A 15200-nucleotide genomic window follows, 5' to 3' on the forward strand; every position below is an offset into this window, starting at 1 on the left:
CCCATTTCTCCCCAAATTGCTCACTCTCTCATCCTTCCTCCCAGAGTCTCCCCAGATGAGAAACACTGGAGATTTGTTTTGTTTTGTTTTTTGTTTTGTTGTTTGTTGTTGTTTTTATTAATGCTCCCATTAATCTTAGTCAATTCAGCACTCACGGGCTGGGTGCTCGAATACGCTCGTCAATATGAGAAAACAGTAGGCGAAGAATTACGACACGACTCCCATTTGATTGGACTTTGCCTCCCAGGAAGCCCAGTTGGACAGAAACCCCAACCAAAAACAAGCAATAATTGTCCCCCAGTTGTCCCGCCCTTTGCTGATAAATGCCTTGCAGGACCCATCTGGCCATTCCACGCGGGGCCGCCTAGTCAGAACAGATGGCTGCCAGCCAGAGGTTTGCCTTTGCACTATGCATTTTAGAAATAAGTGTCCTGATCGCCGGGCCCACTCCTAGGTGAGTTGCTTTTCCGTTTGTCTCTGGAATTTCACTTCCGGCTTTGATATTTCAAGGTCTACTTCTCAGAAGGAAAGCAGGTTAAAAAAAATTTTTTTTTCAACCCACCTTGAGATAGATAGTCCCAGAGTTTAACCTTTGAAAAAGGGTGAGGAAAAATACAGGGGTGTGTTTCTGAGAGTTTTCTAAGGAGACCTGTAACCATTTCCAGCAACTTCTTTTAAACAGCCATTCAAATGTTAAGGCCAAGATAGTCTTTCAATACTCGGAATGATGAAACAAAGCTGGTTTTCACCAGGGTCTGATGGATAAACCTGAGTTTATCAGTATTTCACATCTGAAAACTTTAAAAGAAAGAAAATTAATCTCTCCCTCATTCTGCCTCAATGTCTACCACCCTTTACCGCGGACTACCTCACCTTCTGCCCCAGTGTCAGGTGAGGGTTAGGTATCTTGCTTTTCCTCCTTGACATTCCAGGTTGTGTCCAGAGGCACACATTTTGACCTCAGGCTTAGGATTGTAGTTCTAGCCTTCAAGAAGAATCACCATCCTGCGGACCCATCAGCCATGCTTCCAGCAAAGACTGACTTTCTCTTCTTTTGTTCTGATCCTAACTGGGAACAGGAAACTCATGCCAAGCTGAGTCAGGAAATAAATCATAAGATAGTATCTGCTTACTGAACACCGCTGCTGCACCCGGAATTGCTGGAGAACGCGTGCGCCATCCAATACAGAATGATGAAACCCGGAAACAGTATTGAACTATTTCCGGTTTTGACAGTATTGTTGGCGGACAACATCTGCCCAAACGCTCACCCTCTGCCTAGACATTACTGCAACCTGCAGCCATTTCCACTTCGGTCATCTGACTCTTAGTTTAACCAAATTCTGTTTGGAAAACTCATGGCCATGGCAAGCACATCCTCACAAGCCTCTCGGCTACCTTGGGGGCCGCCACGCCTCCTGGGCCCCACTCGGCATGTGGTGTGAGCTAAAAAGCTGTGTTCCATTCGGAAACATTTTCACTTACCCGGCATCGGGGACAAAGGGGATTTGGGAAGGCAGTTATTAAAAGTTGCTTTAGCCTTCTGGTACTTACCCTGACCCTTTCTTAAGTTAAAAAAAATAATTTAAACAACCCGCATTCCTGGATTGAGACTCCCGCTGATCAAAAAGGAGAGTCTTGCAGGGAAGCCTGCAACCACTTTGAAGTTTGTGTCCCTGGGTCCTGGCCGCACTCAGCTGTTTCAGGGAGGACCGCAAAGGCCCCCTAGCCGGCCCCCCAGCTCAGAACAGATGCACTGCTGAGCCGGATTCGGCTTCAAGCGCCTCACTTCCAAGGCCCTTAGGAGTTTATGAGGGTTACCCTGCTCGGACACTCCGTGCTCTGCCCCTTAACAGAGGGTTGAGGTCAAAACAGAGTGTTCAGATTCGTCAGGAAGTGAGACACATAGTTCGACCAGAGCACTGGAGTTTGCAAATGATTTTTTTTAAATACAGAGTTGATCAGAACGGAGCATCATCTGGAGTGAGGCTTCCCAAACTCAGCTCCAGGCGCCATTACTAACGAACAAACCATGTACGTTTGAGCACGTTACTCAAACTTTCTGTACCTTGGTTCCCTCATCTGTAGGGTGGCAGCTGTATTCTTTTCCTAGTACCAGAAATCAGGCAGCTTCAAACAGAAATCTATTACCTGACGATTCTGGAGGCTGGAAGTCTGAAATCAAGGTGTCCACAGGGCCGTCCTCCCTCTGAGACCCTAGGTATGATCCCTCTCTGCTTCTGCTGGTAGCTGGCAATCTTTGTCATCCTTGGCTTGTAGTTACCTCATTTCAGTGCCTGCCTCTGGCACCACAGGGCTATCTTCAATCCTTCCTCTATGCCTGTTTGTCAGGTTCTAAATTTTCTCTTTGTAGAAGGACACCAGTGATACTGGATTAGGGCCCACCATAATAAATTCCCTTTAACTTGATTTCCTCTGTAAAGACCCTCTTCTCAAATAAGGTCACATTCTGTGGTATAGAGGTTCGAACTTTAACTTCCTGGATGGGGGAATGGGGTGGGGGGACAGAATTCACCCCTTAACAGTGACAACAATAGCACCTATCTAATAAGGGTCTCTGTGACGGTTAAATTATAATATATATATTGTACTTAAAGCAACTGTGCCTGGCACAAAACTCAGTATATGCAAACTGTTCTTTAAAATAACAACTTGCTATTACTTGAATGTGCTTTCCAGTTTGGAGGAAAGGAAGAAATCGAGTTACAGCCAGCCTTCAGGGATTATCATCCGGCTGCACACGTTTCACCTGAAGCCAAGTGACAGTGAACTATTGCTACCGGTGAATTATTAGGGATCGATGAATAACCCTTTGTTTGCGAACATAAGAGTGCCCATGAGGATAGATCATAAATGGGACAGTATCTCTTGGGTTTCTTCAAGTAGAATAGAAATGTTAGAACCAGTTAGGAGAGTCATAGCTCTTAACACAGGTCCTGGAAGCAGGTGTCCTGAGTTTGATTCCAGGGTCCATTGTTTATTAGCTTTGTAACCTGAGGCAAAGTCCTTAATTTCTCTAAATCTGTTCCTCACCTCAAAGTGGAAATAAAACTGTGACTTGCTATGGGAAATTCCTGATAATTCACGCCATGTCCTCAGCACAGTGACCGTCCCGCTTTGAGGGCTCCATGAGCACAGCTATCATTATATTTTCTTTTTAATTTGTAAATAAACAACACATTTACGGGGTTCAAAGATCAAAAAATATAACGAAGTGTACCTTGAGAAGTCTTGATTTCCCCACCCATAACTTATCATGAGATTTAAGTTCTTACGTATAAAGTACTTAGAATCTTACCCCCTCCCACCCTACCCCATTCTCCTAGGCAGCCACCTTCATTAGTCTCCTGTGCATCCTTCCAGAATGTTTTAGTGCAGATTAAAGCATAGAGTCATATGTAATCTTATTCTTCCCCTTTCTTTCACATACTGTCTTGTATTTTGCTTTTCCCTTTACAGTATATCCTGGAAACCTTGTCGTATCAATTTAGAAGGAACTTCCTAATTTTCCTCACAACTGATTAATTTCCCATTGTGTGGATATGCAGTCCAGCTAATTCATCTTTGACGGATAAACACTTCAGTTATTTCCAATTTTTTGCAACAACCTTGCAATGGGTATTTTTAGTCCTATATCATTTTGCAAGTGGATAATTATACCTGAGGACAAATTCCCAGAAGTGCTGTAAAGGAATCACAAGGAAATCACCTTTGTCACTTCGCTAAAATGGCCCTGAGGCTCCCGGAGTTTGGTACCACTTTGCACGTTCCCCAGCAGAGAATGAGAATGCTTACTGAACCACAGACTTGTCAACAGCTTTCGGTCAGCTTTTTGGTATTTGCCAGTCTCATAGGTAAAAAAAACAAATCCTATCTTCAAATAGTTTTAAGTTCCCTCTATCTCATTTTATTATTTTTTAATTGAGGTATAATTGATATACAATATCCTATTAAGTTTCAGGTGTACATCATGATGATTCAATGTTTTTATACATGATGAAATGATTCCCACAAGAATGTTGCGTATCTTTTATCTGTTTAAAGAACATGGGTATGTTTTCCTTTGTGAATGTCCATGTTCTTTATTCTTTTACCTATTGAGTTTCTTGTCTTTCCCTTATGGATTTCTATGACCACTTTATAAACTAGTCCTTTGTCTCTGGTATGAATTACGAACATCTCCCCCACCTGTCATTCATCTTTTGACTATATCGGTGGTGTGTTTGGTGTAATTACAATTTTTATATTTATCTTATTCTTCATTTTTCAAGTAATTAAGAAAGAGCACTAAACTGGGAGTTGGAAGTCCCAGGAGCGGTTAGGTAGGCAGCCACCTTAGAGAGAAACTGCCTGGGTTTGAATCCCAACCTGGCCACCAGGTGCCCTCTGCTGTGTAAATCGAGGAAAATTATTCACCATCTCTGTGGCTCAAGTTCATTATCTTTAAAGTGTGATAATGCTAGTAATAGATATCTCATAGACCTGATGTAAAAATTAAGTTAGGTAATAAGAATAAAGGCTTCAAAGAATTCCTGGTAAACTAAGCACTCCCAAATGTTAGTAATTATTATTCAATTTATTTGAATTAAATTTATCTCAACGGTCTGGAAAAGCACCCAAACATCTGTTAATGAAAAAGCTAGGCTTAATTATTAAATTGAAGATATCCAAAATGTCAGTTTTCCCTCCTTCTTTGGCTGTATACACCTGTGTTTTTAATATTCATATTTGATACAAGTTAACAGATATTTATTCACCAACTACTATTGGACCAGAAGGGTCATTTGTTTATTCATCTCGGTAATACAGCAAATATTTATTGAGTTTGCAACACTGACCAGACATTACATCAGGAACTGCAGTGTAATACTGAACACATTACAAGGATTTCTCCCCTCACTAGCTTAGAGTCGACTAAGGAATATAAACAAATACACAGTGATTGAAACAGCCAAGGTTCCAAGTGAAACCCATGATGCTAGGGAAGATGTGCTCCTGTGACTTCCACCATTCCACCATTTCACCATTCCACTCAACGACTGGCTTGGTTCCAGCCCCTGCAAGGACTTTGCACCTGTAACTTGGCCCCCTCTCTCTTACATCATCAATAGCTCCCTTTGTACCAAATCATTGCCATTAATCTACAGACATGTTGTAACAACTTCCACTGAATGTTGGCTCATCCTCAGCCTTACTCCATCCATACACACTCACATCCAGCCTCATGGAGGGACATAACACTTGCATTTTGACAAATCTCAAATTTATATCTATGGTGCACTCACTTCCTTGAACACAATGTCTAATTACTTAAGCCAGCAGCTCTTGAAAATCGAAGAGGCATCCCAAACTTAACATGTCCAAAACATACCCACTGATTTCTCCACTGACCTCACCCAGACTACACCACTCACTGGCTTACTCGGGTAATAACCTGGGAATCACACTTGACTCCTCTATTTGCATCCTTCCCACAGGCAATCTAACAGCACATCTGTTGGTATTATCTTTAAAATATATCCCAAATCTGCCCACTGCCTGCTGTCTCCACTGTGACTGTTCTAGCCCAAATCACTATCATTTCTGGCCTGTATCCAGCCTCGCCCACATCCCACTAGTCAATTTTCCATCTAACAACCAGAGACATTTTTAAGTCTTTTGAAAACATAACTCTGGGTGTTACTCCTGTTCTCATACTCCTCTAAGAATTTCCATCAAGCTCAGAATCAGATCCAAACTCCTCACCACAGCTTACAAAGCAGGAGAGGCACCCTACCTGTTTCTCCAGGCACATCAGCCACCCTCCTTTTCGCTCACTCTTCTCTGTCTCTATACTTCGGTGCCTCTGATATACTGTCTCAGGGCCTTTGCACTTACTTTCCCCTAGCACAGAACGTTCCTTTTCCAGATACTCACATAGCTTCTCTCTGAATGCATCCAAGTATCTAACTAAGTATCATCTGTTTTGGTCAATTTTGCTATGTAACAAACCATCCCAAAGCAGTAGCTTAAAATAATACTGATTATTTCACTGGTTCATGAGTCTAAGGGTGGACTGAGCTCCATGTAGGGATTCCCAAGGGTCTCCCACATAGATGTAGCAGATGGTGGCTTGGCCCGGGATTCTTATGTTGGTTTCTTCACTTTTGTGTCTGTCACTTGGGCTGGGAAGACTCAAACCTCTAGGGGCTAGAACAATTAAGTCTCCTTGAGAACCTGTCTCCACGTCTCTCTTTCTCTCTGTCCTCCATGTGGTAGACTCAGAGTAGTCAGTTTTATCCATAGTGGGAAAGGGCTCACAGACCACATGTCTTGAGATAAGCCAGCAGAACTTGCATGGCCTTCTCAAACCTTAGCCTTTAAAACATGCAGGCTCACTTCCATCACATTCTGCTCAACAGGGTGTTAAGAAAGATACTACCGGCTTCAGGCGAAGGGCACTTAGAACCCATCTTTGTTGGGAAGAATGGCCAAAAAAATTGTGAACCCATTTTTACATCACCATACCTCCTCTGAGAGGGTTCTTTGACTCCATACAAGAAAGCTCCCTCCTCAACCCCAGCCCGAGAGCCCTCCTCTTACCCTGCTTTCCTTTCTTTTACCGCTCACATGTCTTCACTGATACTGCGTGGTATATTTGCTGGATTCTCGTTTACTGTATCTCACCCACTAGAATGCAGGCTCTGTGGTGGTAAAGACAGTGTTTTGTAGCCCCAGACACTAGAAACTAGAACCATTCCTGACACAGAGCAGGCCCTCCTTGAGGGTCATTGAATATTGGCTCATTGGGAGCACCTGAGAGAAGCTCTTAAGTTAAGACTTGGGAAATCAGGAAAGGTCCTAAAAAAATGAGTGTTGGACACTGTTGTCATATTACCTTTTCGTTTGATGAATTGCATGAACTAACAACTGGCAGATCTGTGGGTTAAGAATGCAATCCTAAGAAGCTTATATTTCGCGACTCAAAGGAGCCACATTGCCTTATTTATTGACAAAAAGATTCCTTCCTACAGCAGGTGTTTTTTTCGCCTGGGTCTGCCGCAATGTGTCCTGGAGTGTGATCTGCTCCGGAGGTTTCCTTTTACTAAAGCTGGAATCTCTTCATGGGCAGGAGATGGGAGCAGGCGTGCATCAATGGCCCTTCATTGAATGCATTCCTGGCTCAGACTTAGACCTCCTGTCGTGCTGATGTACATCACTTTGATCTGGGAAGTGACTTTCAAGCTGAGATTGAAACACTTAGAGATACGTTTTACTTGATAAACACATTTCATCTAGGAATCCAGAAAGTGCTTTGCAAATACTTCTCCAGTCCGCCTAATAACTCAGCAGGGCAAAAGGCAGGTGGTAAGCATTGTACATACACAGTCTTTGAGCCACAAAACATTATCCGCCTAGTGAGTCAGAGGAGCTCAGGAGGAAGCGGTGGGCTTAGAAGGAGCTATCCAAGATCACTCATCTTCTTTCTTAATATTTATGTGGTGCATTCATTTCAGTACAGCATTCCTTTTGCATAGTCTACTATTTCCTGCTGATGATTCCCCAGGGTCCTGTTTATTTTGCCTCCAAGTAACCAGGTATCTGGTGCAATAAAGGGAAAACAGCCAGGTGCTCACACACTTTCCAGCTTATTTTTGTCCAATTTGACACCATTTATTTAGGTTTAAGCTTAAAATAGATCCAGAAAAGAACCAAGCTGCCCAACTGATATGCTTTAAAGATTTCATTTATTTATTTGATGGTGGGGCGGGGGGAGAAAGAGCACAAGTAGGGGGAGTGGGAGAGAGAGAAGCAGGCTCCCCACTAGTAGAGAGCCAGATGCAGGGCTTGATCCCTGGACCCTGAAATCAAGACCTAAGCCGAAGGCAGACTCTAAATCAACTGAGCCGGGACACCTGGGTGGCTCAGTATGTTAAGCCTCTGCCTTTGGCTCAGGTCATGATCTCAGGGTCCTGGGATCGAGCCCCACCTGGAAGGGAAGGGAAGCAGGAGCTGCTTCCCTTCCTCTCTCTGCCTGTCTCTCTTCTCTATCAAATAAATAAATAAAATCTTTAAAAAAATAATAATAATAAATCAACTGAGCCACCCAGGCACCCCCCAACTGATATGCTTTAAAGAATGGCTCTATTAAGGAAGGAAGGAAGGGAGGGAGGGAGAAAGGAAGGAAGAAGGGAGGAGGAGGGGAGGAGGGGAGGGAGGAAGGAGGGGAAAAAAAGTATTGACAAAGTTATGACCGTTTAGGTCATTTCAAAGAGGATTTACATGGTGATGGGAGGGGAATATAGCATAGGGAACAGGGCAAAATTGCAGTGAACTAGGAGTGGAGAGAGATTGATTCTGAATCCAGTTTTACCACTAACTGTTCAACTTTGGATAAGTGGTATAATTCTGGTTTTAGTTCCTCATCTGTAAAAGAGAACTAATAAACCTACAAAATTTATGTCTCAGAGGTTAGAATAAAAGGTTAATGAGAAATGAGATTTGAAAATTGTCTAGTAAAACTAGAAGAGAAATAGAAGAAACTGGGGGTGCCTGGGTGGCTCTGTCGTTAAGCTGCTGCCTTCGCCTCAGGTCATGATCCCAGTGTCCTGGGATCTATCCCCACATCAGGCTCCCTGCTTCTCCCTCTGCCACTCCCCCTGCTTGTGTTCCCTCTCTCACTGTGTCTTTCTCTGTCAAATAAATAAAATCTTTTTAAAAATTAAAAAAAAATTAAATAGAAGAAACTACTTAGTTAAAAAAACACTTATTGAATGTTGTAGGCTGAATTGTGTCCCCTACCCCCATTCATATGTTGAAGCCTAACCTCCAATACCTCAGAATATGACTGTGTTTGGAGTTAAGGTCCTTAAAGAGGTAATTAAGTTAAGACAGGTTCATTTTGCTGGGCTCTGATCCAATACGACTTCTAAGAAGAGTCCTTATAAGAAGAGTAAATTTGCACACAACTGTAGAGAGGAAAGATCATCAAATACACAGGGAGAAGCCAGCCATATACAAGCCCAGGAGAGAATCCTCGCAAGAAACCAACCCAGCCGACAGCTTGATCTCAGACTTCTAGCCTTCAGAACTATGAGAAGATAGATTTCTGTTGTTTCAGCCACACGGTTGTGGTATCTGATTATGACATATACACGGCACCTGTTATCTAGAAGGTTGTAAGTCCCACTGCCAGGACAAGGATGTGATCAGAGGACCTTTCTGGGGGTCTTTCAGAGGATAGGGTCATTCCAGGGATGAACCCAAATCGTGGTCTAGGAGGGAATAAAAGATCGAAGGCAGAACTCTGTACTAAGTCCAGAGCATGAGTTGAACCTGTAAAAAAGAAAAGGAGTCCTTAAGTTAGAAGCTGAGAAAGAAGGGAATCAGCGTGTACATAATTTATGTAGTGCTATTATTTATGTAAAAGATGTTAGAGAACAGTCTGTGGTGATGCCAATGTCTTTGGAGCAGAATCCTGGTCCCTGTGTGTGAAACAGATGAATAGCCTTTCTCAGCAGCCCTCATTGTGGGCTGGGTTCTAGGCTTGCCAGCAAAAGACTTGTCACTCTGGAGTGTTTACAGTGGATTTCACCTTCCATCGTCATCCTTCAGTCCGTACTGTACCCTCTGAACAAGCTATTCATTGAAGCCGCTCTACAGGGTGCAGTTTCTAGAACCAAGGGAGTTTTCCCTTCATTGCACCAGATACCTGGTTACTTGGAGGCAAAATAAGCAGAACCCTGGGGAATCATCAAGAGGAAATCAAAGAGTACCAGGGCTGCAAATACCTTTCCAGAGGCTCTAAGGGGGAATCCATTTTCTTGGTTCTTCCAGCTTCTGGAGGCTACCTGACTTCCTTGGTTCATGGCTTCTTTCCACTTTCACAGCCAGCAAGAGCCAGTGGGGTCCCTTCTTATGCTTTGAATTTCTCCTACCTCTTCTTCTGTCTTCATATCTCCCTGAACTGTTCTTCTGCGTTTAGGAGCTTACACATTCGGAATGAGTCCACCCAGAATAATATTTCTTTAGTCACATCTACAGACACCTTTCTGCCATCTAAGGTAAAATATTCTCAGATTCTAGGGATTGGGCTGGGGACATGTTGGGGTGTCATAATTCTGCCTGCCGCACCATGTTAGAAAATTTGGATTTTATCATAAGAGTGATAGGAAGCTTCCAGAAATGTTTTCAGGAGGGGTATGGTACAATCAAATATGCATTTTTAGAAGATCCTATGTACAATTTATGGGAACTGGATTAGCAAGACATTGTTGTCATCCAGGAGAGATGTAATGTTAGTGTAGAACAGAGAAGCATCTGGCAGAGCTGAAGGATGGATGGATGTGAGAGTCATTTATGAGATGAAACAATAGATTTTAATGGTTGATTATCTATAGGTGATGAGTGTGAGGGTTGCAGGATAAGACAGGCAGCACCCAAGCCTCTGGTCAGGCCAGCTGCATAAATGAAAGTGCTGTTCACCCAGACGGTAAGTACAGGGGAGGTACAGCTTTGAGAGGAGAGAAAAAATGATGAATTTGTTTTGAGAATATTTTGAGTTCAATGGGCCATCATGAAATTCAAGTGCAGATGTCCAGTTGGGAGTTTTATCCAAGAGCTTAAAATTTAGGAGAGATGTCTGGACGGCAGACTTATCTCTGAGTGTCATTAGCATAGGCATTGAAACCAAAGCCTTGAGAAAGTGTGGAGAGAAAAAACAAAAAAGTGGATTCAAGGACAAGGCCTGGAAAAATAGCATTCCAGAGACGATCTAAGGAGGAGGAACACATGGGTGAGTAGGAGAACCGAAGGAAGAGAAAGAAGAAATGGTAGTTTAGTGTCATTCAGTCCAAGGGAAGAGAGTGTTTTATTTATTTATTTGACAGAGAGAGATCACAAGTAGATAGAGAGGCAGGCAGAGAGAGAGAGAGAGGGAAGCAGGCTCCTTGCTGAGCATAGAGCCCAATGCGGGACTCGATCCCAGGACCCTGAGATCATGACCTGAGCCAAAGGCAGCAGCTTAACCCACTGAGCTACCCAGGCGCCCTGGGAAGAGAGTGTTTTAAACAGCAAGAATGGCCAATTGCATTGACCCCTGTGAGGAAATCAACGAGAGAAGCACTAAAAGGACCAAGTGAGCCACATGGCAGTCATCATTGACTTTGGCCAGAGCCATGTCCCTGGGGTAGGAGGGCTGTGCAGTGATTGGGAGTAAGGAACAAAATACAGGGTTCAAACTACTCTCCCAGGGAAGTTGGCTAAAAGGATGAGAGAATTTAAGAGGTACCTAAAGATGAAGGAGGAGATGAAACTCTTTTTTTTTTCTTTTTTATGAAAGAGAAACAAATATGTTGATAACAATTCTTTTACAAAGTGACATTGTGAAAGGGCAGGAATGGGAGCTGGAAGGAAATGTGGAGTTCACAAAGAAGGTCTCTTTTGCTCATTCATTTGCTTCTTTCTGTTTAGTATCAAAAACTTGAATACAATATGCAACACATGGAAAGAAACTGGGAGGGAGAAAGAGTTTTAATGGAGACCATGTTCAGTTGGTCAAGGTCTGAGAGAGCTGGGATCTTGAGCCTTCGTGGAGGCATAAGCCTTACAGGGCCAGCCCTCTGGAGTAAGAGGCTGCACTCTAGAAAGGACAGGTGCCAGCTCTGGGTAGTCGGGGCAGCACATTCATAGGATGCTTGTTTAGTGGTTTTTGCGTTTGGTTTGTTTTTTTGTTTGTTTGTTTTCTTTCATTAAAGAAGGTCGTCATCCAAGGAGGTGTTGTAACCAGAAGAGATCCAAATGGTGAACCAAGAAAGAAAGTTCAAAGCTCAGAAAAGCACAGCTGAGCTTTGGGTCTGGGGGTGGGAGGGAAGGTTGTAAGGGCCAAAGTATAGGTGTTAAAATGCAGAATGGTGAGGGGTTAGTCCTGAAGCAGAGTGTGAAGGGTAAGTCTTGTTTAGGATGTGAACAGAGCAGGGGTAGGAAAGCTGGTCTCCCAGGTGCTGCTGGCTTACAAGAGAACCTGGCAATTGGAGGCTTTTTCAGACTCTGGGGGAAGCAAAATGAAAAAAGCTTTCTAGACGGTAGCAGGAAATCTGAGACTAACGCACATAAACAGGCAGCATGATGACTTGCCTGTTTCCCTCATCACCATTACTATGTTGTGGTTAGGTTGAAAGTTAAGTCACAAAGCAGTACAAGAATTCAATAAGAAGACCAATTGAAAACATAAAGCACTAGCCATCAGGGAGATTCAAATTAAAACAACATTGAGATACCACCTGACACCAGTTAGAATGGCCAAAATTAGCAAGACAGGAAACAACGTGTGTTGGAGAGGATGTGGAGAAAGCGGAACCCTCTTCCACTGTTGGTGGGAATGCAAGTTAGTGCAGCCACTTTGGAGAACAGTGTGGAGATTCCTGAAGAAATTAAGAATAGAGCTTCCCTATGACCCTGCAATTGCACTGCTGGGTATTTACCCCAAAGATACAGATGTAGTGAAAAGAAGAGCCATCTGTACCCCAATGTTTATTGCAGCAATGGCCACGGTCGCCAAACTGTGGAAAGAACCAAGATATCCTTCGACGGATGAATGGATAAGGAAGATGTGGTCCATATACACAATGGAGTATTATGCCTCTATCAGAAAGGATGAATACCCAACTTTTGTAGCAACATGGACGGGACTGGAAGAGATTATGCTGAGCGAAATAAGTCAAGCAGAGAGAGTCAAGTATCATATGGTCTCACTTATTTGTGGAGCATAACAAAGAACATGGAGGACATGGGGAGATGGAGAGGAGAGGGAGTTGAGGGAAACTGGAAGGGGAGATGAACCATGAGAGACTATGGACTCTGAAAAACAACCAGAGGGTTTTGAAGGGGCGGGGGGGGGGGGGGTGGGAGGTTGAGGAACCAGGTGGTGGGTAATAGGGAGGGCACGTACTGCATGGAGCACTGGGTGTGATGCCAAAACAATGAACACTGTTATGCTGTAAATAAACAAAAAAAGAAAAAAGAAAAGAAAAAAAATTAAAAATACAACATAAAAAAAAAGAAAACATAAAGCAGCTTATGATCCAATGTCAAATGGATGAGAGATCTAGTAAAAGGATAATTTATTTGATTTTCGGGGCTCCTGGGTGGCTCAGTCGGTTAAGCATCTGCCTTTGACTTAGGTCACCATCTCAGCCTCCTGGGATCAAGTCCCTCATGGGGCTCCCTGCTCAGCAGGAGCCTGCTTCTCCCTCTTCCTCTGCACATGCTCTATCTCTCACTCGCGCTCTCTCAAATAAACTTAAAAAAAAGTCTTAGAAAAAAAAGGAAAAGTTCTTTTATTGGGAAAGCAGAAAAATAGTAAATAAATCAGACCGGTTCGGGAAGACTTCTTGGACACAGACACGAGTCACGCCATGAAGTTGATGATTCTGTTCTCTTAGTTATAGCCCCCAGGTAGTAGAAGACAATGAGAAGCCACTTCCCATAGACTGCAGAATGAGCTCCTGGAGCGAATGGTCGGAATGTGACCCTTGCCTCAGACTAAAAGTAAGTGTCATTCCCCACCAATGTCATTCCCCACCAATGACCCCAAATGGAAACTGTGTTGCCAACATCTCCAGGAAAAGGACTAGGAGGCAGGGAGCCCCCACCCCACCCCCACCCCCACTGAGTTCCCAACTAAGAAGGAAAGACAAATATCTACATGGATGAGGCTCAATTTGCCTAGAAATCTTACCATGGCACACAATAATAAATGTGTGCCTTGAAGAACCGGATGCTGAAGGAGAGACAGCCAACCCTAGCATGCCAGGTATTACTTTAATATTGGTGCCTACTTTTAGGGCTTCCATCTTGAAACAATCAACTTAACTGGGTCTAGAGGGCTACAGTGCTGTGGACGCAGTTTTAGATCATTACCCTTTTTTGGCCATCGAAATTCTAATATTTCCAGCTTGTTTTACACAGTTCCGTTCAAGGAACATTGAGATCTTTGGGCAATACAACGGGCAGAAGTGCATAGAGGCGGTGGGAGACAGACAACTGTGTGAGCCCACTGAACCCTGTGAAGACGAGGAGGAGGACTGCGGCGCTGACTTTAAATGTGGTACAGGTAATCCTCGCACCCGCCTTACTGCCCATGGGCTTCTGTGCACACTCGCGAACGAAAAGAACAAAGCCTGCTTTTACATGCTTATGTTTCCAAGTGCTAAAGGGGCCGGTGAAAGGGCTTTCTGTAAATGTTGTACAAAGAATTCAAGTGTGTGCCTGTTGCCTCCCCCTCTATCATTAAAGTCCATTTGCTTACTTCAAGAAGAGAGAGGAAATCTGGCATGAAACACACAGTGTCTTTCTTGATTTTGATCACAGGCCGATGCATCAAGAGACGGCTTCTGTGTAATGGTGATAATGACTGCGGGGACTTTTCAGACGAGGATGATTGTGAAGGTGATCCCCGTCGCCCCTGCCGTGACAGAGTCGTGGAAGAATCCGAGCTGGGGCGGACAGCAGGCTACGGGTCTGTATTTGGCTGAAATGTTTCTAGATGAAGATGGGAGAAAGGAACCTCCATCTTTTCTTGCTGTGCTAGGGCGGTGGAGGGTCTGCACGAGGGCAGGGCAGCCCCCCGGTCTGCATTCTCCTTGAAACACGCTTGAGCTTAAAAGAAGGTAAGTGTGAAGTCAGTATCTCAAGATCATTTGGACAAGGTGTCCGTCCTCAGGAAGGGGTCTGTAGAATCCGGATGATCAGTGATTTTCTCCGAGTCCAGCAGGAGTTGACAGACCTACCTCAGTTAAGAACTTCAGAAAGGCCACAGCCATGTTCAAGTGACATGTTATCACTTGACATTGAATTGCCAGTGGTGGGTCTGGCCGTTCAGATGTTCGAATTGTTGGGAAGGCTGTCTTCCATGGGAGCTTGTTCTGGATCAACGTCTGGTTGTAAGTTCTCAGTAGAGTAAGCATTGTAGAGCTGACCCAAGAGGGAAGTGCAGAAGAAGCAGTTGTGATGTTGGTTGGTGATGGTGTTGAGACTCTGGTTCTCATTACAAAGTGAAGTTTCGCCCATTTTCTGTGCAAAACGTCGGGGCTAGGGCCAGCTAAGCTCAGATGGGAAGTCTTGGACAGTTTAGAACTCAAGAGTTTTACAGAATAAAGACCGCTGACCAGAGATCTCTGTTCTAGGAATGTGGAAAATGA

The 15200-nt window shown here is 43.8% G+C and overlaps 1 protein-coding gene across 1 annotated transcript in view; it reads left to right on the forward strand.

Moving 5' to 3' along the window:
- The first annotated feature begins 312 nt into the window (after window positions 1-312).
- The window catches only part of C9 (complement C9), a 57409-nt gene continuing 42521 nt past the window's right edge, over window positions 313-15200 (forward strand). The window contains exons 1-4 of the mRNA XM_046001202.1: window positions 313-454; window positions 13443-13548; window positions 13969-14113; window positions 14371-14518. Of these exons, the coding sequence (XP_045857158.1) occupies window positions 378-454; window positions 13443-13548; window positions 13969-14113; window positions 14371-14518 (476 nt within the window). The 5' untranslated portion in view covers window positions 313-377. The remainder of the gene's footprint in view (window positions 455-13442; window positions 13549-13968; window positions 14114-14370; window positions 14519-15200) is intronic.

This window comes from Meles meles, chromosome 3 (assembly GCF_922984935.1).
Source record: "Meles meles chromosome 3, mMelMel3.1 paternal haplotype, whole genome shotgun sequence".
In the NCBI taxonomy this organism is placed as follows: Eukaryota; Metazoa; Chordata; class Mammalia; order Carnivora; family Mustelidae; genus Meles; species Meles meles.